Source organism: Strigops habroptila, chromosome 2, assembly GCF_004027225.2.
Source record: "Strigops habroptila isolate Jane chromosome 2, bStrHab1.2.pri, whole genome shotgun sequence".
Classification (NCBI taxonomy): Eukaryota; Metazoa; Chordata; class Aves; order Psittaciformes; family Psittacidae; genus Strigops; species Strigops habroptila.
In genome coordinates, this window is record NC_044278.2 from 80,506,262 (window position 1) to 80,533,157 (window position 26,896).

At 36.7% G+C, this 26,896-nt stretch overlaps 1 protein-coding gene across 13 annotated transcripts in view; it reads left to right on the forward strand.

Annotated features, from left to right (window-relative positions):
* MYCBP2 (MYC binding protein 2) overlaps positions 1–26,896 on the forward strand; it is a 182,810-nt gene that overhangs the window by 151,209 nt on the left and 4,705 nt on the right. For 11 of the 13 annotated variants that reach the window (XM_030476192.1, XM_030476191.1, XM_030476196.1 and 8 more), the window contains 20 exons: positions 69–226; positions 663–862; positions 2,011–2,160; positions 3,247–3,407; positions 3,873–4,029; positions 4,687–4,911; positions 5,568–5,633; positions 8,039–8,278; positions 8,423–8,521; positions 9,492–9,572; positions 10,835–11,101; positions 12,742–13,025; positions 13,218–13,314; positions 18,428–18,547; positions 20,345–20,446; positions 22,072–22,200; positions 24,642–24,774; positions 25,042–25,145; positions 25,774–25,962; positions 26,446–26,553. In XM_030476192.1, coding sequence (XP_030332052.1) covers positions 69–226; positions 663–862; positions 2,011–2,160; positions 3,247–3,407; positions 3,873–4,029; positions 4,687–4,911; positions 5,568–5,633; positions 8,039–8,278; positions 8,423–8,521; positions 9,492–9,572; positions 10,835–11,101; positions 12,742–13,025; positions 13,218–13,314; positions 18,428–18,547; positions 20,345–20,446; positions 22,072–22,200; positions 24,642–24,774; positions 25,042–25,145; positions 25,774–25,962; positions 26,446–26,553 — 3,070 coding nt within the window. The remainder of the gene's footprint in view (positions 1–68; positions 227–662; positions 863–2,010; positions 2,161–3,246; positions 3,408–3,872; positions 4,030–4,686; positions 4,912–5,567; positions 5,634–8,038; positions 8,279–8,422; positions 8,522–9,491; positions 9,573–10,834; positions 11,102–12,741; positions 13,026–13,217; positions 13,315–18,427; positions 18,548–20,344; positions 20,447–22,071; positions 22,201–24,641; positions 24,775–25,041; positions 25,146–25,773; positions 25,963–26,445; positions 26,554–26,896) is intronic. The other 2 variants (XM_032919758.1, XM_030476202.1) reach the window with 1 other exon arrangement.

Here is a 26,896-nt window from a genome sequence, read left to right on the forward strand (position 1 = left end):
TTATGTACAATTCAAGTATACTCTATATATTCATTAATAGGTGTGTAACTTCGCTGATTTCTTTGTAGTTTGGAAACCAGTCCAATAACAGACACAGATCTTGCAAAGCGTACGGTCTTTCAAAGATCATATTCAGTTGTTGCATCAGAATATGACAAACAGCACTCAATTTTGCCAGCACGTGTAAAGGCAATCCCTAGGAGACGAGTCAACAGTGGAGATGCAGGTACGAGCACAGACATCAGACGCAGGGGAAAAAACATTCAAGGATATGGCATTGGGTTTGCAGTTCTTCTTGGAAACTGTAGACAAATAGGGTTTTCTATAACTACATGTAATGGCTTTTATTTCTATTTATTAAACAACATTATTTGTTTGTTAATCCACACAGAATTAGCCTAAAAACAGCTCAGGAATTACTGTGGTTCTGAAATTTATGGTGCATCTTTTGTGCTTGATGTAAAAGTTAAAGTGGTATTTTCTTTCTCAGTTGAAACATCATTTTCCACATTGCTTTTTCTTTTTAACGTGTTTTCCTCATGTAAAAAAGGAATAAAAATATCAGTTCTAAAATTGCTCTATTGCTTTTTATTTTTACTGTAGCTATACAGTTAAAATGCAGAAAGTATCTAATGTATGCATATTTTTATGCTTTTGAATAGAAGTGGGGTCCTCTCTCCTGAGACATCCATCTCCTGAACTTTCTCGGTTAATCTCCGCCCACAGCTCTCTTTCCAAAGGAGAGAGAAATTTCCAGTGGCCAGTATTGGCATTTGTAATCCAGCATCATGATCTGGAAGGACTTGAAGTAGCAATGAAACAAGCCTTACGGAAATCTGCTTGCCGAGTCTTTGCCATGGAGGTATTAATGTACTAATGGATCTTGTATGATTAAAATAAGATATTTTTAAATTTTGTCTCAGATTTCTTTTAAGAATTATCTTTTGATGTGCAGTAAACCTATTCTGAAAGTTCACTTACTTATATTATTAACTCTTAAATGTTGTTAATACAGAAGTATTGCTTGTAAACCTTCAGTAGTTTATCTGTTGTGTAGGAAATGCCTGATGAAAATGTTATTAATCAGTTACAGAAATACTATTTTGCTGAGCATCTTCCTGGTTCTACTTAGTTTTTTTTAAGGTCTTTTTCAAATATTGGACTGAGTATTCTTTCTTTAGATTTGTTTTAGTGTTGGTAATATCTCAATACTTTGTAACTTCCTTCTGAGATGAGTGAATGCTACTCCTGTTATGTAGATGGTGAATGAGCAGCCAAAAGATCCATTAAAGATTAATTGCTTCAATAAAAGCTGAGGCCATTTTTTTTTATTTCAGCTAAGCTTTAGTAGCATTTCTTCTGAACCTGTATACAGGAGGGGTATTTCTCAAGCATTTGTAACATGAGAAAATATAGGTGGATTTTCTCAAAGTACCACACCTCTACCATTAAGCACCACCCATCAAATTTCCAGACATCAACGTGCAGCAGTATCGCAGCTTTCAGAAGATTATATGAATGTTACAATTTAAAAAAAAACTTTTTACCCCATTATGTTGATTTTTCTGCAAATGTCTGATTTTTTTTTTTTTTATTAATTTAATCAATGGCAGAGACCAAACAAGGAAAGCAAATCTCAGCCTACAGAGTTCTAAATTAAAAAGGATATTTACTTTGTTAACCAATTTGATTAGTAAGGAGTGCTGCCACCTCATTCTGGAATAATCTCTGAAAATACATAAGAACTTTACTTTTTTTATCCTTAGAGCTTTTGTCAAAGAACTTATTTTTGTGTATGGTGTTTCTGAATTACTTTGCTATATCCCCTGTAATGTAGTTGTCATTTTAATAAACTGTTTTAGCCTCAGAGCAATGCGTCTTACTTGAAGACCTTACTTGCCTGTCCAAAAGCATCAGTGCACCTTCTTACTTACATAAATGGTTTAAGAAATAGTTTTACTCTAGGTTTCCTTAACCAGTTGATAACTCCTTGTGTGTATTTTATTTTAGGCTTTCAACTGGCTTCTTTGTAATGTCATTCAAACAACTTCTCTTCATGATATTTTGTGGCATTTTGTGGCTTCCTTGACTCCTGCACCTGTAGAGCCTGAAGAAGAGGAAGATGAAGAAAATAAATCAAATAAAGAAAATGCAGAACAAGTGAGTCTTCATTTTGTAAATACAGTATCTCTGTTGATTTTGTGGTTAATTTATCATTATGTGTTGAAAAAGGAAAACCCAAACAACAAAACTAATCTTCTCTTTGTGAAGCAGAACCTTAATTATGTAATGAAAATTAATCTACCTGTAATAATTTCAGCTGCTACATCAAAAGCACTGCTGGAGTGAGGAAAATGTGTTCCAACTGGTCCTTATGCTGGTCAGCCTCCAAAATAAGAATTTTTACTGTATAAAACAACTATTGTCTTGTATAAAACAAATATTGCTGTAGTTTGGATAATTACTGACTGAAAGATAAAGCGTACTACAAAGGAGTGTTAAAATAAGTCACTTCTGCTCTGGTGGGAATGCTGCTTCTCTTTTGATGTAATGAAAGGGAGACTTAAAAAATTCCCCTGGGTTCTATGGTTCAAGCAGGATCAGATTTTCTTTTAACAGAGTAGCAGGGGAAAGAGTTTGTATCCTTCATAGATGAGTCTTTCCTTGCCTTCTGAAATACGATATCATGATCAGAACCTCCTTCTCTTTCTCTGGTAATCTTCCCCATAACACATCTCGCTGGACCCTAGCCTCTTGAGTCCTCTGCCTTTGTACCCACTGCCCAGTGGAACTTGTCCCACTACACAACCATTCTGATACTGACACACCTTAATTAAGAATCATTATTTCCACAGCTCTGAAGAAATAAGGCATCTGATAACCTTAGCTTCATTACCAAGTTTGTTATGGCTGGGGTTTGCTGCTCAAAAAAGTTGTTACTAACAGCTGGAATATGATATTTTTTTCTAGTTGGTTTCTTTTGAAATTATTGCAAAGCAAGTTTTCACATCTTTAAGTTATGAGAAATATATGGTAATATACAGTATACTTCCCAAATTCCTTGTTAGGTGTTCATATATAACATGTTATTGTAAAAATTCTCTGACAGGAGCTGCTTAGAAATTTACATTCGTTATTGGGTTATTGTGGTTACTCTTAAACCAAATACCATAAATGTCTTTATTTTTATTTATTTAACCTTTTTTCTCTGAAGTCTGTTAACATACAAATTGCTTTGCATCCTAGGAAAAAGATACAAGAGTATGTGAACATCCTCTGTCGGATATAGTGATTGCTGGCGAAGCAGCTCACCCATTACCCCACACATTTCATCGCCTGCTTCAGACAATCTCTGATCTTATGATGTCTCTTCCCAGTGGTAGTGCATTACAGCAAATGGCCTTAAGGTAAGCACAAATTAAGAAAAATCTTAAAAGGCTTGAAACATTGTAACATTATAGATGAAAAGATAATGTAGATAGGAAGTTTGAAGCAACTGTGTGCATGTGTGCAAAGGAGCATGTCTATCCTCACATGTAGGAAAGATATATGTAAGATCTATGCATGTGTTTATACATATGAATAATTGTATAAAAGACTTTGTAGAGAAAAACATATTTGCTCTTACATTCTGTACTATATCCACTATAAAAAAACCCCAGCATAACCATTCACCAACTGTTAAAATTCTAAGAGAAGTTTATTCCTGTCTTTCTCAAAATGATGCATCGAACCACTTAAGATACTTCAAACATTTGAAGTTAAAGGTTTATAGAAGATATTTTGAGAAACAAAAATGTCATGGTTTCACTGGTGGGTTGTGTCTTTTAAACAATATTCATTATTTCATATTGCACTAAATGTGTTTTCAGGTGCTGGAGTCTCAAATTCAAACAATCAGATCACCAGTTCCTGCACCAGAGCAATGTTTTTCATCATATCAACAATATTTTATCTAAATCTGATGATGGAGATAGTGAAGAGAGTTTTAGTATCAGTGTTCAGTCTGGTTTTGAAGTCATGAATCAGGCAAGTATTACACCTCTCAGAAGCAGAGATCAGTTGTGAACAGCCTGTACTTCCTATGATAATTCTGTTTGAATTAAACATTCTTTATTGCACTGTCATATTTCCTTGAATGTGTCTCAGTTTGGAATCTTGTTGCTGATATTCAGGTTCTCATACTTAGCTTTAGAGTTTCAAATATTGACCCTTAGCCTGTGTATGACTCAAACCTAAATTCTGGAGCAATGCTCATAAGAGTTAGTTTGCAAGTAAAGTATTTGGGGATCTCTTATAGTTCATTTAGGTAATTCATTTGGGTTCTTTGAGTTAATTAATTTTTTAAATGCTGTGTACTTCCAGTTTGTACTTGCCTATATCTTTTTTTTTTCCTTCTGTTATTATGAGGAGCACAAATCAATACTCCTGATGAATATCTTTAAAGCAGTTTCTTCCATTTATTAATATATTTATGCATTTATTAATATATTCAGCTGTTAGCTATTAATATTTCCTTTGTTTAAAGGGCTGAATAATTTGAACTAATAAATGACAAATTTCTTCTATAATTCAAAGAGTATGTTCCTCAGAACAGAAATGCCTATATGGTTTTAAGAATTGTAAATAATGCCTGTATTTGGGCTTGCTTTCAGATATTATAATAATTTTCATTTATTTTTGCAGGAACTCTGTATAGTGGTTTGTCTAAAAGACCTAACCAGCATTGTTGACATTAAAACATCAAGCCGACCTGCCATGATTGGTAGTTTAACAGACGGGTCTACAGAAACGTTCTGGGAGTCAGGAGATGAAGATAAAAACAAAACTAAAAACATCACAATTAACTGTGTAAAAGGAATTAATGCACGTTATGTGTGTGTTCATGTGGACAATTCCAGAGATCTTGGGGTAAGAGGAGAATGAAATGAAATGTCTCTCATTGAAGGTGCATAGTCAAAGCTGTATGCATTTATCAATCAAGAACCACCATTTTCTTTGTCCATTTCAGTTTGTAATTCTAATTTAGAACCTCGCATTTCAAAGTAAACTTTCTAATTCCTGTGGTTTTGAAAGCAGTACCTGATAGGATCAGACCAATCCAACTGAATTTGCAGTTTGCATGAACCCATGACTGGGAAAGTTAGTTCTCAGTAGCATGTTCAATTTCAAATGCATTTTCAAGCATTTAATGTTTTCAGAAGTTACTTTTCTTGCTCACATTTCTGTGGAAACATTCAAATAAGGAGTTTTCATAAAATTCAAAATATTTTCTAGACTTACTACATGCATGTTTATATGTATACTGATCTGTACAGTAATGTTACAAATATATCTTTATTTCAGCTACAGCTTTTAATACAGGGAGCAAATTACATAATTTTTTTGAGAGCTGTGCTTTGGAATTCTTTGTCTTGGTTTTGATCACTTAATTTTTTTTTTATTTTTTTTTTTTTTAACAAAACAGCTGGTCTCTCTTCTATGTATGTACTGTCTTAATACAGAAGAAATAGTCAGAATGGTCCTCAGGTGAAGTGTTTTGTTCTTATTTTGCTTGTCTGTTGCAGAACAAAGTGACTTCAATGACCTTCCTAACTGGCAAGGCAGTAGAAGATCTCTGCAGAATAAAGCAGGTAAACATTTTAACAGTTGACATTGAAAAATCGTTGCCATTTTTTTGGCTGCATGTAGCAGAGAAAATTCTGAGCAAATTTTTTCCATTCCTTATGGTAGATAAATTACTTTACAGATATCAGGCATCATAATATTCTTGGAAAATACAGTATTATTAATGACAGAATTCAGTCATATATACCGAATATTATCATAGAAACATAGAATGGTTTGGGTTGGAAGGGACCTTGAAGATCATCTAGTTCCAACCCCCCCTGCCATGTGCAGGGACACCTTGACTAGGTGTTGATCAAGCTTTTACTCCTTTACTGAAACAGAACAGGGTGATATAAAATCTTCCTTAGTTGTTTTTTGGGGGTTTTTTGGGGTTTTTTTTTAATTACTGTAGCTGAAAGGACAAGAGATCATCTAGAAAGTTTAAAAAAAAGACTGGTTAGGTTGTGTTTTATAAGGACCAACAAGCTTTTGATTTCTCTTAGGGTACTTCTATCTGAATATACCTGAAATAATTGCATTAAGTAGTACTACACATTGTTCGATATTCTGATGCCCAGCTTCGTGTTGCACTATCATTGCCTTTTATCTGCTTCATGGAATCATTTTTCATTAGAGAAATGCAGCTTAAGAGTTAGCAGAATGCCATAAGAAAGGAGAAATTAGATCATCAGCACGAGTTTTTCTAGTTACATGATCTAACACATGTTTATAGCACACATTTTACCTGCTATTTTAGTTCTTAACTTCAGGTAGCTGAAGACTTCTGTGCTGAGGCTCAAGTTCAGAATGGTATTCAGTCTTTGTACTTCTATTGCCAAGCCACGTGAGAGATGCATGGTTTTTACACAGAGAACAATGTATTTTGAACAGCGTATTTTGACACTGATGTGACCCATCAAAGATATTTCAGGTTTCAAGCAGGCAGGTACCATTTTGGGCTCAAAACTTTTATTATTTGGATTATTGACAGTCAGTGATAAAATTCTTCAGGAGAATACATTTTCTTATTATAGAGAGACAGTTTGCTTTACCTCTTAGCCTCAGAAAGCATTTAAGGCACAGATATAGCTCTAAAAGATGTTACCACTCTGAAGAAACAAAACTTTGGTACAGTTGGCTCATACTAAACAGTGAAGCGTGAGTGTGTATATAGGCAAGCAGATACAAAGTTTGTGTGTGTGTTTCTTGTGAGTCTATATATGTAGATGAAAAATATTGATGGACACATACATACTCCCCCAAATATTTTTTTAATTATTATTTTATTTATTATGTATTTATTTATTATTATTTTTTATTTTATTGTGAGAATATTGACGTGGTATGCCTGGCCATCCAGCTAAATAAAAGGCAGCCATGGCAGAACTCAGGTGCTGGACTTGTGATCATTCGTGCAGCTTGTTACCTTTCTCCCTGGCCTTACTTCTGTCTGCTCAAACACAGCGCCCAAGCATTTTTCTTGGGATGGTTCACTCCCAGAAGACAGGTGGGACTTGATTCAGCTTTGCCTCCTCTTTGCTGAACAGTCCTCTGACATTTCTCCAACAGGTTTTTAATCTTCAAACACACTCACATACTATACCCTAACTCATGCACATTCTGTCTCATGGTATTTAAAAAAGATACCTGCAGCACAGTTCAGTGCAGACACTGAGAATTAGCACAGAAATGGGAAAGAACAGATGTTAGCTTCATTATCATTGAGCCTATGGATATGAGGGAGGGCTCAGTGCAGCTTAAGGGGTACTTAGGCCTGCTTGGGTTGCTCTGAGCAATGATGTGAGGCACTGCGTTTTTTGGCTATCAGTGGTGACATCACAGTTTAAATAATATAACAGTATATTTTAAATCATATTTATTTTAAAATAATCTGAATTTGTTACAGTTCATTTGTCCTTTTTACAATTACTAAGTCTTGCATCCCTTGGTAAGGACATCAGACACTGACTTCCACAGGGTTACAATTTCTTTGGGGGGGTTTTATGTGAACGGGAATGAAATAACTACTGATAATGGTGTGTTACATTTTCATTTAAATTATGGCAGCTTTTTTTTATTCTTCTAATTGAAAGTAGTGAGCAAATACTAGTTCAAAGTGTTTTTGAATATGTGAACTGTTGCTTAGAGGGTGAAAGGTATAGATAGGCCAGTATTTCTAATAGGCTTTAAAAACAAAATATAAATGGCTATATGTCATTGTTTTCAAGTTTGAGAATTTTTTTTAATTTGAATTCATGAGGTTGAATATTTTTATAATTAAACATGATAGTCTTACTGCACAGGATGAAAATTTCATTTCAAAAACTGTATTGGTTCCAGTGATATATGAAGGATTTGTTTTAGAGGTAAATGACTTTTCGTTTGATGTAATGTCAGTTCCCATCTTTCCCATATTCCTGTTTAATAGGTAGACTTGGATTCAAGACATATTGGCTGGGTAACAAGTGAACTTCCTGGGGGTGATAATCACATCATCAAAATTGAATTGAAGGGTCCAGAGAACACACTAAGAGTTCGACAAGTGAAAATTCTTGGATGGAAAGATGGTGAAAGCATTAAAATAGCAGGCCAGATTTCTGCAAGTGTAGCACAACAAAGAAACTGTGAATCTGAGACGCTGCGAGTATTCCGACTTATTACATCCCAGGTGGGATTTTAATGATGTGTTATACTGTGAAAGTTAGTGTGAATTGTAGACTTTCAGTACTTTATGTTTATATTTTAATGTAAAATGTCACACTTGCACAAGTTTATCTTTCAGATAAGCTAATTGTCACAGTCTTTCTTCCAGGTATTTGGAAAACTCATCTCCGGAGATGCTGAGCCAACCCCAGAACAAGAGGAAAAAGCACTGTTGTCTTCCCCAGAAGGAGAAGAAAAAGTACACAATGTATTTATTTGTATTCTATCAATAATACTTTGCTGAAAAAAATTACCCAGGATGATTTTCAGTGTTTGTCCTATGTATTATGCTAAATAATTTTCAGCTCAGAACAGAAATAAAATGTTACAATTGCTTATTTTTTTTAAATTAATCATTGATGTTGCGTTCTATTAGTAAATTATAGTTGGGGCATATCTTTTAATGGAAACATCAATTATGCCTACAATTACAGAAATACTTGGCACCTGCAATAATGGTCAGCCTGAAAGTCCTTGCCTATTATCTTGTGCCTCAGGAGGTGCTCTGTTGGTGTTTCTAGTATTAAGAAACCATACTAGTATCCTTTTAGCCAGCATAGTCTTCTGTCTTCCAGCAAGGATTAGTTTCATAATTACTCCTGAAGAAGTCCCTGTATATGGACTGTTATGTTTAATAGACAAAATTGGACTGTCCCCTGTGAAAGTAATTCTGGTTTTCAGATGATAGATGGTTTTGCTCTAGCCAGAACCTTGTGGCAATAAGTTCCATAACTGAATTATTAATATCTAGCAGTGTATTTTTCTTATACCTGCTGTGTGGTAACTTAGTTCTGTGTTCCCTGTTTCTTTTATTGTGAAATAAATGAACTGAAAAGTATATTCCATTCACTGCTTTACAGACGTAATCAGTGATTGTATTAAGCTACGTGAAGAGGCTGAACCTTGGATAATTATACTTGTTTTACTTATTGATTATCTTGTATTTATATTATTTTATATTTTATTCCATGATCAAATTTCCTCTAAGAAAGTAAATACATCTAAGAGGTATTTATTAACCATAGTTAAATTGATTGTGCTTAAATATCTTATTTCACTGTAACAGAAAGCTACAAACTTTTACAACAAAGCTTGTTGATATTCCATGTTAATTGATACAGTAATTAGGAAATGTTCTTGAAACCCTTGATCTAATATAAAATATGCTTTTTATGAAGGCAACATCAGATGCAGACCTCAAGGAGCACATGGTAGGGATCATATTCAGCCGGAGCAAACTGACAAATTTGCAGAAGCAGGTTTGTTCTTTCTGAAATGCTTTCTAGTTTAAATATTTGTGTGTTATAATAAATGTGCTCATTTTCAATGAATGTAGAACCTTTTATTTGTCACTCTCAGTTCTCCTGTTCTTTAAAATCAAATTTTGGTTTACATTTTAAATAGTAGGTGTGTGTATTTTATATGAAAAACCTGCTGAAACTGACACTGAAAAAAAATCCATTTTAAGAGGATTAAAAAACCCCCTATGCTGTTATACTCAATTTGAAAACTTTAGAATTGAGCTATAAATGGTACTCATTCGTGTTTGCTGGCAACAATAGCATAATTGTAGACCATCTCAAATTTCTAGGAGAGTTTCAGTGACAGAGTTTGGATTTTTAAGTTTGCAAATTTCTCCCCATTTCTGTCATCAAAAAGTATTTAGGTTTGATAAAATTTAATCATAAAAAGGTAGTCAATGCATAGATTCTTAAATTGTTCTTTCCTGCAGCCAATGAAAGATTGGGTTTGTGGTTTTCTTACTTATCTTTGTTTTTCTTAACATAAAGCAGTAGTTAGAGTGGTTTTTCTTTTTCTTTTGAATACTTTTTTTTACTATACCAGCTAAAGCATCTCTAATATTGTTTTTATTACACCTATCGTGAGACAGACATTTCCATAAAGATTTTCACTGTAATACAAGAGGTTTTGGATTAATTTTTAAGTTTTTTAGATTAGTAAGTCATGCAGAATCTATCTTTTTTGTCACCCATCCTAGAAAGCTTTAAAATCTCTTAAATATGCTTTCTAACACGCTATTGGTAAAATGAAAACACAGTTTCTAAGATTTACTTTTTAAGCTTCCCAAAGAGTAAACTAAATAAGAGCCTAAGTATTTTAATAAGTCCTTTTCTTTCGTGGGTGTTGAGTAAATGTATTTCTTTGGTTGTTTTTTTGGGGGGAGTGTGAGAGGTGAGGTGGTGTTAACCTGAATTCTATGTAAAATGCAAATTAAAAGGCAGAAACTACAATAAAAAATATTTCAATGAATTTTTCGAGAATGAAGATGAGCAAATTCATATTAAAACTAAATCTTAATGCTAAAGAATTTAATCTTTGCTTTGAATTTAAATCTAAACTTTACTCTTCATTTGAATTTATGTTGAAAAGTAATTTAATACAGACCAAATTGCACAGGCTTTCCATTTTAGTCATAGTTGCGAAGGTACACAAAACACAATCTTTTTCACTTTCTAAAAGTTTTTAAGAGTTGTTTTGCATTTGGCTTCTGTTTGGATAGGTATGTGCTCATATAGTCCAGGCCATACGAATGGAAGCAACCCGTGTGCGTGAAGAATGGGAGCATGCCATCTCCAGTAAAGAGAATGCCAACTCGCAGCCTAACGATGAAGATGCTTCTTCTGATGCTTATTGCTTTGAGCTGCTGTCAATGGTTCTGGCACTGAGTGGTTCCAATGTAGGCCGGCAATATCTGGCTCAGCAGCTGACTCTGCTCCAGGATCTCTTCTCATTGCTACACACTGCTTCTCCCAGGGTGCAGAGACAGGTGAGTGCTAACTATTCTTGTCCATCTTGGTATTCCTAGAAAAAAGTCTTTAGAATCCTATAATTGTGGGCATGATAGTATAATATGTATATGAACTTCTTTTTTGTGAAATATAATTTTGTGTTTTCTCTTAAAAAATGTTTTCCCAATCATACTGAGATCATCTCTATATTCCACATAGAAAATAACTGTAAATAAAGCCACTCCTTTTGTTATTGCAGTCCCGAGGTGAGGGCAAAATTGATGAACCTTTAACAAATTGCAGAATCTCTTTTTGGGATTTAAGTGTCAGGTTTGGGGTTTTTTTTCCCAGTTTTTGAATGGGGTTAAAATTATAAAGTTTTATGTGTTTAATGTATAAATACATATATAGCCCAGCATCACCAAAATTTGACTGTATAGAACTATTTGTAGGAAGCACAGTGTTGAATACAATGAAGGCTACAGTTATGAGACTGAAACAAATTCACTTTTGAGTAAGTTTGTGATGCTTTGTCTCCAAGAGGTAGAACTCAGGTGTAGGAACCCAAAGCTGCTTAATTAATGCTTATATCATTATTCAACCTCAGTCAGCAAACTATTCTGAAACACCTTTGAGTAATATCACTCTTACCCTTTCTTGTCTCCATTCAGAAGGATTTGGAATAGGGCAGGATAAATTGCTTTCTCAAACTATACATCAAAGGGACATACGGTTTGCTTGGCAGGGGCTGTTGCTGAAATAAAGTAGGATGCACAAAAGCAATTAATCATTTTGTGTGTCCTAATGGGGATCTTTCACAAGTGCATGGCCTTCATTTTGAGTGATGTTGCAAAGGATTCTTCAGTGAATCTGAACTTCACAGTATTCAGTGAATCTTACTTCACAGTATCCCAGTTGTTCACATTTCAATTCACCTGTGTCCTGTTACATATGTTCAGTTTGTCCGGTATTGCCTTTCTGTCACAATGACTAAGAAGTCTCTTTTTTAAGATGAAAGGTCAGATTCTGAAGTTGGCACTGCCTTGTGATGGCAGTACTTAAATTTAGACCAGTGTTATGTATTACATTTCAAAATTGAAGTTCATGCATTGCATTTGTCTACCTTATTTATAAATTATTACATATAATTGCAAGAACCAGGGGTGCTCCTTTTAAATATGAGTTGTTAATTTTCCATATCTCAAATGTATGAAGTTTAAAAGCTGTTTTGTTTATTTATTGCAAATAAGAATTCTGTATAAAAAGCAGTTAAATTTTCAGGTGTGGAAGGAAGCTACTGAGGTAACTGCTTATTTTTTAGTAATATCTCATGCCCACTGCACTGTGGGGAAAGGGTCTGAGAGCGAGTTGTACAAACATCTGTATCACTGTTGTCATAAGCCCAGTACCAAGCATATTTGTATTATTATATGAAGACCAAGTATTGTTTGAGTGAGGTTGGTTCTAGACTCTTTGGCTTTGTCTTGTTGGGTGTATTAATAAACACTTCACAGCAAGATAGAAACCATAAGAATTTCTTAGAGGTGTGATTTAAGTACAGAAAGTAGATTCAGTCCTTCTTACTGAAATAACTTGTGAAGAAGAAAGACCTTATTTGATTTTGTTTGAAAACTCCAGCTGTCTTAAGAGTTGTGGTGGTCTGATTTTTTTTCTCCAGGTAACATCATTACTGAGACGTGTTTTGCCTGAGGTAACCCCTAGTCGCCTGGCTAGTATTATAGGAGTGAAGTCTCTTCCACCAGCAGATATAAGTGATATCATTCACTCAACAGAAAAAGGAGATTGGAACAAACTAGGTATCTTAGACATGTTTTTGGGATGCATTGCCAAAGCTCTCACTGTACAGCTAAAAGCCAAAGGAACTACTATAACGGGGACAGCTGGCACTACTGCAGGCAAAGGAGTTACTACAGTCACACTTCCAATGATCTTCAACTCCAGGTTTGTTTAAAAATACCTATATATTCTCAAGCAAAGGCACAAAATAATGACATTCTTTGAAGTCAGTTATCTTGTCTTTGGTTTATAATTGGAAAAAAACATGTAACACTCTGAGAGTATAAATTTCTTTGTGCTGGATTTTGACAGCTGGATTTTGACTTATTACTTGAATTTATTTCATGTCCTTGGCAGCTATATTCGGCGAGGTGAAAGCCACTGGTGGATGAAGGGTTCAACACCTACACAAATTTCAGAGATCATTATTAAACTCATTAAAGACATGGCAGCAGTAAGTTTCTATCCTTTAAATGTGTGGAGGCTATTCAAGAATTTCTCATAATGAACAGTAGATTTTTTAATTGCTTTCTATTTCAGTTAGTACTTGGTTGAGCTGTTTAAATGTGAGTCGGTCTGAAGAAGAAAAGGGTATAGTCTTCTAGGTAGAGTCTAGGCCTACAAGCAGTAGGAACCGAGTTCTGATTCTGCTAAACAGAAATCCAGTTTTGAAATAAGCTTTTAAATAAGTCACTTGTACCAGAAACTTAAGAAGTAAACAATTATTATGTGTCGTTTTCTACATTATTAACTTTGAAGCCTGATTTTTTTAATCTTGAGCACTCAGAACTCCACTTGGAACGAGAAAGTGTGGAGTAAGATAATAGTGTTGTTTTCATGTTACTGTATGTAGATTTTATATGTGGAGTTTGTGGGGGTTAAGACTGCATGTTAAGATTGACACCTTTCAGTCTTACTGAAATCTACATTTATAGTTATTTATTACTTTAACCATCCAGGTTGAATTTTTCCATAGTTGTGTCTGTTACAGGCAATTTTTTTGGCAGAAGAATTTGATAAACAGTGATTCTGCTATTTCCCAAAAAAAAAACCTAAAAAACCCAACAACAAAAAATACAACAGGTTTTGTATATATTACAGGGAAAAGAGCTTAGATGGGAGGCTGGTCTTAGAATCATAGAATCATAGAATCGTAAGGGTTGGAAAGGACCTTAAGATCATCTAGTTCCAACCCCCCTGCCATGGGCAGGGACACCTTGCCCTAAACCACGTGGCTCAAGACTCTGTCCAACCTGGCCTTGAACACCGCCAGGGATGGAGCATCCACAACCTCCCTGGGCAACCCGTTCCAGTGCTTCACCACCCTCACTGTAAAGAACTTCTTCCTTCTATCTAATCTAAACTTCCCCTGTTTAAGTTTGAACCCATTACCCCTTGTCCTACCACTACAGTCCCTAAGGAAGAGTCCCTCCCCAGCATCCTTGTAGACCCCCTTCAGATACTGGAAGGCTGCTATGAGGTCTCCAGGCAGCCTTCTCTTCTCCAGGCTGAACAGCCCCAACTCTCTCAGCCTGTCTTCATATGGGAGGTGCTCCAGCCCTCTTATCATCCTTGTGGCCCTCCTCTGGACTTGCTCCAACAGCTCCATGTCCTTCTTATGTTGAGGACACCAGAACTGTATGCAGTACTCCAAGTGGGGTCTCACAAGAGCAGAGTAGAGGGGCAGGATCACCTCCTTCGACCTGCTGGTCACGCTTCTTTTGATGCAGCCCAGGATGCGGTTGGCTTTCTGGGCTGCAAGCGCACACTGCCGGCTCATGTTAAGCTTTTCGTCAACCAACACCCCCAAGTCCTTTTCTGCAGGGCTGCTCTGAATCTCTTCTCTGCCCAGCCTGTAGCAGTGCCTGGGGTTGCCCTGACCCAGGTGTAGGACCTTGCACTTGGCTTGGTTAAACTTCATAAGGTTGGCATCGGCCCACCACACAAGCGTGTCAAGGTCCCTCTGGATGGCATCCCTTCCCTCCAGCGTATCAACCGAACCACACAGCTTGGTGTCATCGGCAAACTTGCTGAGGGCGCACTCAATCCCACTGTCCATGTCACCGACAAAGATGTTGAACAGGACCGGTCCCAACACCGATCCCTGAGGGACACCACTCGTTACAGGTTTCCAACTGGACATCGAGCCATTTACCACAACTCTTTGCGTGCGGCCATCAAGCCAGTTTTTTATCCACCGAGTGGTCCATCTATCAAATTGATGTCTCTCCAATTTAGAGACAAGGATGTCATGTGGGACAGTGTCGAATGCTTTGCACAAGTCCAGGTAGATGACATCAACTGCTCTGCCGCTGTCCATCAGTTCCGTGGCTCCATCATAGAAGGCCACCAAATTGGTCAGGCAGGATTTCCCCTTAGTGAAGCCATGTTGGCTGTCACCAACCACCTCGTTGTTTTTCATGTGCCTTAGCATGTTTTCCAGGAGAAACTGTTCCAAGATTTTGCCAGGCACAGAGGTGAGACTGACTGGTCTGTAGTTCCCAGGGTCTTCCACCTTCCCCTTCTTGAAAATGGGGGTTATATTACCCTTCTTCCAGTCATCAGGAACTTCACCTGACTGCCAGGATTTTTCGAATATGATGGACAGTGGCTTAGCAACTTCATTCGCCAGCTCCTTCAGGACCCGTGGATGGATTTCATCAGGTCCCATGGACTTGTGCACGTTCAGGTTCTTAAGATGGTCTCGAACCTGATCCTCTCCTACAGTGGGCCTAAGGTCTTCATTCTCACAGTCCCTGCATTTGCTTTCCAAGACTTGGGTTGTGTGGTCAGAGCATTTGCTGGTGAAGACTGAGGCAAAGAAGTCATTAAGAACCTCAGCCTTCTCCAAATCCATGGTAGCCAGTTCTCCTGATAGCTTCTGGAGAGGGCCTACATTGTCCCTAGCCTGTCTTTTATTTGCTACGTATCTACAGAATCCTTTCCTGTTATCTTTTACATCCCTTGCCAAACTTAATTCTAGCTGGGCCTTAGCTTTCCTAACCTGGTCCCTAGTTTCTCGGGCAATGCTCCTGTATTCTTCCCAGGCCGCCTGTCCTCGCTTCCACCTTCTATAAGCTTCTTTTTTCCCTTTAATTTTCCTCAGCAGCTCCTTGTCCATCCATGGAGGTCTCCTGGCCCTCCTGCTGCACTTTCTTCTAGTCGGGATGCAACACTCCTGAGCACGTAGCAGGTGATCCTTGAATACCGACCAGCAGTCTTGGGCCCCCCTGCCCTCTAGGGCTGTATCCCATGAAACCTTACTAAGGAGGTTCCTGAAGAGGCCAAAGTCTTGTTTTCCTTAATTCTGTACCTATTTCAGTGAGATGCTCTAAATGACCCAGATTTTCCCCTGTGCTTACCCCTGGAAAGCTGTTTCAGTATATTCAACTTTGGAGTCCTGTTTTCTAAGCCATTCACTGCACTTAGATTAAGGAGATCCCTTCTCAAAGTTGCTGAAGCTGGATGGGAATTCTCTGCAAATGCTACTGTTGATTCTGACCACAAGATTTCAGAAGCTCACAATTCGTCTTTAGTTAAGAGTTACAATTAAAGTGTGTCTCATCCCTCAGCAGTGGAGGTCCATGCATAAAATGATCATTTAGTCTTTGCTTCCGATGCTCCAGTGACTAGAGGGAAAAGGTCTGTTGTAGGTGCCGCTGTGATTCTGCATGATGGATTTTTGTTTCTGCTTACTTTATCAACATTTTAGGAAATTCTATATAAAAATTAGGCCCACCAAAAATAGCAGTTGCAAAGACAAGTACTCAGAAGATAGTAAATGCCAGGATTAAGATGGTGCGCACTTGTATGTATATGCCCATATATTTTTCTCAGGCAGCCTGCTTCTTTCCCTGTGTAAGATGCCACATATATTGGGAATGAATTGAGGGGGGAAGGTAATTTGTTCAAGACTTCTTTAAGGGTTGTTGTCAATATCATCTGTAGCCATTGTTGGTAGCTATGCTTTGGGTAAGCAGGAAAACGTCAGGGAAATGGTGGTTTCTCTTCTGCAGCATTTTTAAATAGCTCTGGGCAAGTCTTTTAAAGCAAACTCTGTGGTCTTTGTTTTATGGGATTCTGGCTCCCATGATGATGGGAGAGCCTGTCCCTTAATCAACAGCTGATTAAAAGTAAGCTGAGCAGACGCTTTTGCCAGGTATCAGAGAATGAGACTAGTAGAAATAGATAAGGGCTGGCTGACTAGAATCAGATGCTTGTATTTTTGTCTAAGCAGCTCCTCTAGCCATTCAAGACCCTCATCCATGAAACTGTTGTGTTTGCTAATATCTGGTTCTCCAAAACCATTGTAGAATTAGTAGGAAAGTTCTTAAAGCTCTGATGTTAGATATGGCAACTTGTATGCTTATCCAGAGTATGCAAGGCTCCATCTCCCACATACATGATAGCTTTCCAATAGTGATAGCTGTTGGGTATACTGGTGTGGGTCTTAAATTCTCTTGTTTAAGCCATGCTACTTGGAATGTAAATATTTATTACAAAAAGAGAGGGATAAAGTACTTAGGTAAAGTGTAGTCCTCTCACATGTGAATATAAATCCCTTTCCGTAGATTCTGAAATGTTTAAAGTGTAGCAGCTCCGAAAGGAATGCTTGGGACTGAGTTTACTCTGAAGTATTCAGTAGCCAAACAATAAGGTTCCTCCTCTCCTCTTGTATGAAGAAAAGATCTGAACTTTATTCCCTTTCATTCTAGATGAGGGAGACCTGACTGAGGCTGTTCAAGGGTGGGAATAATAACATTTCTTGAGTATGTTTTGTAAGGGCCCTCTGTGGTTTAGGCATACTTAAAACTTGTTCTGGGTTTCAGCCCTGTTACCCAAAAGAGGGTGGAGGAATAGAGGGGTACTAGTTTAAAACCTTCCTCTGAGGCTTTTTAGAACTGTATCTACATCTGAGTTAGTCACTATAGCTTCCTTTTTAGAGTCCAGTGAGTCTTAATTATTTCTGTCACCTTTAGCATGAGGTTTAGAAATGTAGAGATTACATTAAAGGATTCAGGAGTCTCTGAATCAGGAACTTCGGGGTATAAGTCAGTGCCATAGGCTCAGAATCTTCAAGGCTGGTTAAGAAAGTATGCTATAGTTCTGATGTTTTCTGTGTACTCCTCTTTATTTCTTTCAAATATAGAAACTGGGGAGAGTATTCAGGAACACCAAGCTAGGCAAGTGAAGCTGATTTCTCTAGGGACCCACTGTAATCTGTGTGGTGTTCAGTCACTTATTTGTGCTCCAGCTCTGAATCTTTCTTTCTCCTGGGCGATCTTTAGCAATATGCCTTTTCATTCTTCAAATCAATGCCCTCTGCCTACACCAAGTTAGTTATTCCAAAAGCTGCTCAGAGACTACCTCAGTCAATAAACTCAGTATTTGAGGGCTGATATTTACGAGATCTGTCTGATTTGAAAACACATGATTTGTCAAAGTCATCCCTGACTTCCTTTTCTTCTATCTTCTGATGCTAACCTGATGTTGCTTGTAGCAGCTCTAATTACAGTTTTAGTTGTTCTTAATAAAAGCTGTAATAAATTGAGTTTCCTCTTTAATAGGGCCATCTGTCAGAAGCTTGGTCCCGTGTGACGAAGAATGCTATTGCTGAAACCATCATAGCTCTGACCAAAATGGAAGAAGAATACAGATCACCAGTGAGGTGCATTGCCACAACCAGGGTAAGAACTTTAATAAACTTAACATCAGTTCATTGTAGATGTGCAGTAGAAGCCTATCCAGGAGTCTTCCTATCTTGTAGAAAAACCTTCCTTATACAGTTTTTTCCCGGAAACAGTACATACAGTCTGTGGTTTAGAGTCTGCAAATCTAGCTGTGTGCATAATGGACAGATAATGTTTGTCCTGATGAAAGTCTTGCTTTCTCTGTGTCATAGCAGATAGAGTTTTATTCTTTATAGCAGAAATACACCAGTAAAAACTGAATTGTGATTAAATATGCATCTTGGGTACCTCCCAAATAATGAAGAATAAGTGGTATGCTTATACTTTGGGGATTTTATACTTGAGTTAATTCTGCTTTAAGTTTGTGATACTTGCCTTTTACTCAATTTATGAGCTCATTTATGTGGAAAATTTCATAACGTGTCAGCTGTCTTGTTCCAACACAATTATTTTAAGTGGTTTGACTTCTAGGTCATCAGCCATATCCCAAGGCTATTATGAAAACACTCAGTAATAAACATTCTCTAGGACAATTAAGCTGAGCTTCACCTGTGTTTAGTCTGGAAATGACAAATCATTTGCTGAGCCCTTAATTATTATTTACCTGGGGTGGGGTTTTTTTTCCTTTCCCTTCTTCCATGAATCTTTATAGAAATTGGGACTAATTTAACCTTACTAGATTGCTTGAAACACCATGAAAAGCATACTTGTCAATTATTACATGGTTTCTCAAGCATAATAACAACATGGAAAAGAAGAGATTTGCAGTGGTTACAAGCACTTGACGCTCATGTTGTTTTCCGTCTTAAAAGGCTGTGCCAGTTGTCCTTTTCATCACATTACTCATATATTCTCTGCTTTTTGGAAGACACAATCTCGGAGTAACACCAGCTCCTGCTGTCACTCTGTTCGTTTAAGCAGGCCTTAGAGGAGCCCTGAACACCAGCTTGGCTCTCCTTGTGAATGAACTTAGTTCTGTCATGGAGGTGTTGTTTTGGGGGGGAGTCCAACAGACTTTTTTCAACAAAAGCTATTTTGTTCAAATCAAACCTTTGATCAAAACTATTGCGAAATGCACCTGACAAGTGTATTTCAGTTTGGGTTGCAGGCCTAGCAGTAGATTATCCTCATGTAGCTCATCTCTTTAGAATTTCACTGTAGTCATTGGAAGGGAAGAGGGGAAAGCTTCCTTTGAAGAATAGTTAGCTCAGAACCCTCTTCTAGGTAATCTCAAACGCCCTCTGCAGCAAGGAGAGAACATAGGGAAACCAGTCTCACTGAACTGAAGTTTTGTTGGTTTGGGTTTGTTTTTTAATTAGTATGTGTCCTTGAATTTCTTCTTCTCCCCCAAAACTTGCAATATTTGGGAATGATACGCAAATCTGTATTTGCCGTATTTCTCTGCAATGTACTCTGGTTGATCTTTCTTCACTGTTTCTGTCTTGTGTGCTGACTACTGTATTTATGATCATAAAGTGACATATCTGAAAGAAACAAGGTAGTTCCCAGAAATTCAGTGAGTTTTATTGTGTGCTTGACTTCTCGTGGAAAATAGAAAACTTGGATTGTATGAGCTGGCTTCAGCTAATGATGACACTGTTTACAGGTAACAGTGACATTCTTATCTGCCCAAGTTTGTATTTTTAGTGGTTGGGGTGGGTTTTTTGTTTGGGGTTTAGGTGGGGGTTTTTGCTTGGGGTTTTGGTTGGGTTTTTTGGGTTGTTTTTTGTTTGGTGTTTTTTTTTTATATATATATATTTCTAAAACATTTAATTCTACCTTTCCTTTCAATAGCTATGGCTGGCCTTAGCATCCCTCTGTGTGCTTGATCAGGATCATGTTGATAGACTATCCTCAGGAAGATGGATGGGAAAGGATGGACAACAGAAACAGATGGTGAGACTGAATCATATCTTTTTGTGTTTATTTTGATTTATTCAGTAGTCAGAGAATTCAGAATAATGACAGGAAAAGCTCACTTGGCCTAACCTTATTGATTGTTCCCTTTTGTTCCCAGTGGAGATTGTACATACATGTTTGAAGTATTTGTTCTAGACAAGCACTGCTTAGAAAACCAAATTTCTACTTAAAACAGTAAGGTGGCAATTCTGTTGGTATTCAGGATGGAGCAAGGCCTTCCTAATGCCTGTAGGATGGATTTTTGAGAGCACATGTGACACCCTCTATCAGAGCTTTTTTCTATCTGGATCTCTGTCACGTAATAGTCAATTGTTTTTTGTTCCACAATAACTTCTCTGTAACTTAGCTTCCTCTTCCCCATCTCAGCAGAGATTGATTACCCCAAAGAAACACTAACTGGATTTAGTAAAGCTACCATTTACCCAGAGGATTTATAACTTTAATATGGAATATGATGGATTAATTGAGTTTTTGTCTATATTTTTCAGTATCACAAAAAGCTTATGTGTTTTTTTTAATACCCATGTGGAAAGAGCAAAATAATGAAGTTGATCTCATTATAACTTGGTTAGGTGCATCCCTGTGGGAGGCAAGGGAAGACTGTGTCTTTCCACTAGCAGCTGAGGATGCTTAGAGCAAAGACTCCTCCAAAGCAGTTTAGTATAGGTAGAATGAGAATACAGGAGACACAGAGCTGCTGCAGCAGTGAGGACTAAAACCCTGCTGAGACAGAGGTTTCTGAGGTGATTAAGAAAGTCAAGGGACTTCTGCAGAGCCTTGGAAATGTCAGAGGAGTGGTCCAAGACATCATCAAGCAGGGTTGCTGAACCCAGCCTGAAATTCCCCACTCCTATATTATACCAGGATATTCAAATGTTGAGGTGAACTGTGTGTCCCCCTACCAGGAATGTTGTTGAAAGGATTGTGTTCTAAGTTGCTTGAGCAGTATCATGGAAACCAGTGTTCTGGGAGTACAATGGAAACTTGTTCTCAGACATATGCATAATCAAGTCAGTCATTGAACTCTTTATTGGTACAGATATTTTGAGCTGCAAAACAGAACTGTGTTAAATTAAATATATATATATCAGTGGAGAACTCAATTTTATGATGGATTTTAAGGTTTATTACTACAGCTGTATTCTCTCTGAGTTATAGGTGGCCGACAGATTTGATTAATGTTTGAACAGAGTAAATATGCCATATCAAAGTAGTGAAGGGTAAATATCATGCCTGTTGACTGACCTGAGTACTCATAGCTGAACTTTTCTGTTAACATGCCCATTACTGTTACCACATAAATCTTTTCTCAGACTAGTTGAAAACAGTGTCTCAACTATACTATTGAAAACCACATTTTTGCTACATCATGCAAAATACGAGATGAAGAGTATCAGAAGCACTGATGTAGTAAATTGGGGGGTTTTGTGTCCAGGAGTAGTTGTTTAGATACTGATTGTTCTAAAGATACAATTAGTAGTCTAAGCAAGCTCTTTGCCCCCTTTATTGATTTGGGGGGGATGAATGGGGAGAGAATAAAAGCAGATGCAGAAAGGAAATAAGGGATTTAATAGAATTATTTCTCCTTTTCTTTTCTCCAGCCAATGTGTGATAACCATGATGATGGTGAAACTGCTGCAATCATTTTATGTAATGTCTGTGGGAACTTGTGTACAGATTGTGACCGGTTCCTTCATCTCCATCGGCGAACAAAAACTCATCAGAGACAGGTAGAGTACACGTGACATGATGTTGTATGCACTGCATGCATTGTGTGCATTTCCCCTATTAATATATCACCAACAGGCAGTAGCAAGTATCAAATCTGAAAAAGGTATTTTCCTTCATTTTGGAAATGGGATAGATAATTCTCCGTTTAATTCTTTTTAGTTGTTTTTAGTTAAATTCCCTTGTCTTTTACCTTTTGAAGATTAGAAAATCCTACACCTGTCCCTAACTCTAACACTTTACACTACATCAACTTTTTTTCTCTCCTGTTCTGAAATTGTTTAGGAACATTTTTTGGAGAATCTAGGAACTTCTTAACTAAACATTGGTTCTTTATTCCTGTTAAATTGTAATCTCCTTTACTACTTCTGTCATATGAGTCAGTGCTTGTCAAGCCCTAATTTTCAAAGTAGATACATTTTTAAATATCCAGGAAGACCACTGACAGCAAATATTTCTACTTATTCGTTTATGTCAGTCTTCTCTTATTTTTCAATGTTCCTCCAGCTCTGACTGTCTTCCACAGATAAGTATGTTGTCATACCCATAACCTTGAAATTTTCCTAACTTCTTTCGGTTTTGTTTTTATAATTGAAACGTCTCACCTCTTTGATTTAGATGAGTTTTTCTAAATTGCTGTGTACTCTGCTAATTAGTTTTCTTTTGTGTTATTCTTTTATCCTCTTCATCTCTAAACTTGAAACTGCATTCTCCTTTGAACATTTCTTTTTCTCATTGAAATTAATGTTGAAGATTCTATTACTTGTAAAACTACTGAACATTTCCCCTTTCTTGACTATTTCTCTTTTGTAGTCCTTTATTTTCCCCTTTCCTCTGATTATTTACATTTGTACAAAGGCTAAAATATAAAACTACATTAATAAAGTTAATGTAATGGAAATCATTCCTCTTCTCCCTCTCCTAGAGTGCATCTACACCAGCTTTTTAGTTAGGATCAGGAGAGATACATTTCTCTCTCTTTAACATGCATTGATTTGTGTTGTAGAGCAGCTTTGGAGTGCATGAACTGGATTCCTTTCCGGTGGGACTGAAAGCAACAAAACAAGATAGATGCAGGGACACACTGGTAACGGTCATTCAGTGCAGGGGATCAGCCAGTCTAGTGCATGTGTGATGTAAACATCAGGTCATGGGCACTGAGTTTGACTCTACAGATCTCCTTGGTGCCCCATCATTCGCAGTGTAGACTCAGCCTGGAAGTTGCATGGGGATCTGTTACCTTCTATTTCTTAGACAGAATCTTTGCAAACCCCTGTGAAATTTTCCTGTTTTGTCATCCCAAGAAGATGACTTTTTTTTTTTTTTTATGCCTCCTCTTCTGTCATGGCACAGCACAGTCTAGTCTCATTTATGTTTCTGATTTCTCCTATATAGCCTGTTCAGATTACAGTTGATAAAAAGTAAGTTCTTATCTCATAGAAGTCCTCACATCTCTCCTTTAATCTGTCCAAAATAGCTACTTATCAGATTTTTCCTATTTACTTCTAAAAGCATGTTTAAACTTTTACTCTTTATTCACCACCTTTACCTTTAAATCTCTCGTGTTAAGCACCTAAATTTAAACTTTAAACTCTGTCATGTTCCCTGTCTCCTGTTTTCTGTTAGCTTTGTTCTTTGTCCTTCTTCTGTCATACGTACCTCTTTTTAATGTATTTTCTCTCCCTTCGAGAAAGGACACCCTGTAAGTTACTATGATCAGCTTATGCGAATATTCTGAAGTAATTAGGGTTGGGTTTTTTTTTCCTGATTCTAATAAGAAGTAATACAAAGTTTAAATTGAGTGTATACATCCATACCCAGGAAAATTCTAACTTTTATTGCATTGCAGGTGAAATGAATGAAAACAGAGCTACCTTCAAAACCTAGGAAAGGAGAAAAAGAAGAAAGTGTACAAAGTCCAATAGGGATTTCGTGCATTTTTTTTATTTTTGCAAAAATTTTAATTTTCCTCATTGTAGCCAAAAGCATCCACTGAGTATTTATATGGAAGTCAAAAATATTAATATTATACACAATTACAGATAATTGTTACTGCATAGTACCTATTATTAAAACCATAATTATCAATATTGCTTTGATCAACTACTAGCATAGTGAAGATATGTGAAGATATTTCTAATGTTACCTTGTGCTTTTAATATACTGTGGCCTACTAGATGAGTTGGATAATGGTTATGAAGTCATAGGTCCATATTTTTAAAGTAGAAAAAAACTGTTGTGCAGCATTAATCTTACGTATTTTTATTTCAAAAAACACCTTTATTCATTCTGCAATATGTACAAACTATAAAATTCCTAAAGAAAAGCAGCTTGCAGTAGACAAACTCCACAGAATCTGTAAAACATCTGACGAAAATCAAAAAAAGAAGTGACAAAGATAACATAGAGATGCTATTTATTATCTGTTTGGTTAACCTGACAGGTATTCAAAGAAGAAGAAGAAGCTATCAAAGTTGATCTCCACGAGGGTTGTGGTAGGACCAAACTTTTCTGGCTGATGGCACTAGCAGATTCTAAAACTATGAAGGCTATGGTGGAGTTTAGAGAACAGACAGGTAAAACACAGCTGTTATTGCTCTTTATCTTGATGATTTTTACCTTTTAAATGAGCATTTGTCAAGGGGTTGGGAATCAATCAGTTGGGGTTTTTACCTGGTTTAGGGCAATGCTTTTAATTATTAATTAAAATAATTCAACTGCATAAGAATTGCTGGTTTTCTGGTGGTTTTCTGCAATTGTTGTTTAAATGTCTGTTGCTAGAATATCAGTCTCTTCTGTTTCATTACAACAATTTCTGGTTTTGTTTACTCTTGTGGACCCAGGCAAGCCAACCACCAGCAGTTCTGAAGCATGTCGTTTCTGTGGATGTAGGAGTGGAACAGAATTATCAGCAGTGGGAAGCGTTTGTTCTGATACAGATTGCCAGGTGTGTATTAACGAATACAAAACATTATTACTTACATAATAGAAAAGATTATATGATCAAATTGATTTCTTCTTTTGAGTAAACCTTGTTCATCCCTGCAGTCCATTTTAAATTAGAGTTTTCATATGAAAAGGTTTTAATACTGAATATTATCATTCAAATACTTCTGAGTTTGTAAATGTTTAGTTTAATTGCAGGCTACAAACACCAGTAGTCAACCAAAATACCGGGTAATTTCAATACTGTCTTCAAAAGTGTCTTATGTTTTCACAATAGCATTCAACTTATAAAGTAATATACACACTGTCAACATAAAGTCTAGTGTACTGGAAATCTTGATAAAAGTAGTTTGTGTTAACAGTCTGTTTGTTACGTGAGCGTAAAACATTTAGGGCTTATCAAAATTTGTCAAATGTATCCTAATACACACACTGCACAAAAGGTGCAGTTTTTCCCAACTACCTGCTGTAGCAGTAAGACAATGTGAATCATGATTCTTTCCTCTTCCTTTACTGCACAAACCAGCAATCCTTCAAAAAGTGACACTATATCAGACCATCCAGCGGTCTGGTATTTTCCAGAGGGTGAAAAAAGGGATTAATTATTTATTTTCATTTACTTTTAATAGGAGTATGCTAAAATTGCCTGCAGCAAGACACACCCTTGTGGCCATCCATGCGGAGGCGTCAAGAATGAAGAGCACTGTTTGCCATGCTTGCATGGCTGTGATAAGAATGCTACAACTCTTAAACAAGATGCCGATGACATGTGCATGATCTGCTTTACCGAAGCACTTTCAGCAGCACCAGCTATCCAGGTTTATCTTTTTTGTCCCTATTTAGAGATTAATATTATGGTTGAAATGTTAATTGTGGAAGAAGTTAAAATATGAAGTCCTTCAAATCATACTCTTAAGAATTTCAAGACAGACACTGTAACAATACATAAATTACTTGAAAAGCGTTTTTGTCTGGCACTACTGCTGTTTCAAGAAAGCAGATTGTATCAATTTAGATTGCTGTGTCTACTTCATTAAAATGTATGCTAATTTATAAATAAGTAGAGCAACTGAGGTAATTAATGGATATACTTCATATATTTCATATGTTCACTGGTAGTTTTGGAGTGGAAAGGTTATAATTTAAACGACCATTTTGTATTCCTTCTCTTTGTTAAGAAGAAAATAAGGGTCTTACAGGATTTAAAATTAATTCTGTAATTTATATACGTTGCCACTTAATCTTCTGCTTCAGTGGTTAATTGAACTGAAGTGTTCACTCACATGTATTCTCTTCTAAAGCTGGACTGCAGCCACGTTTTCCATTTGCAATGCTGTCAACGAGTACTAGAAAACAGATGGCTTGGGCCAAGGATAACTTTTGGGTTTATGTCCTGTCCTATTTGCAAGGTAAATGAGCTATGTGCTTACTGCCTGGGTCAAACAAGCTACCTAATACTGTCTTGTCTCTACTTCTTCTTTTTTTTTTTTTTTAAATTAATAATATATTGCTTGTTACAATATAAATTACTTGTATGTCACTTGTTTCCTTAATTTTTCATGTGACTAAAGAAATGGTATCCTTGATGTATCTTACCTTCCCCTACTGTTCCCTGAAGTAAAGGTCCTCGTAAAAAGAAAGCCTAATAGAGACATTATATTAATGCTGATTTATTCTTAGCACCATCAGTTTGTAAATTCCCAATATTTGGGGACAGTGGGGAGGGGAGGAAGTAATCTTAATGCACATTAT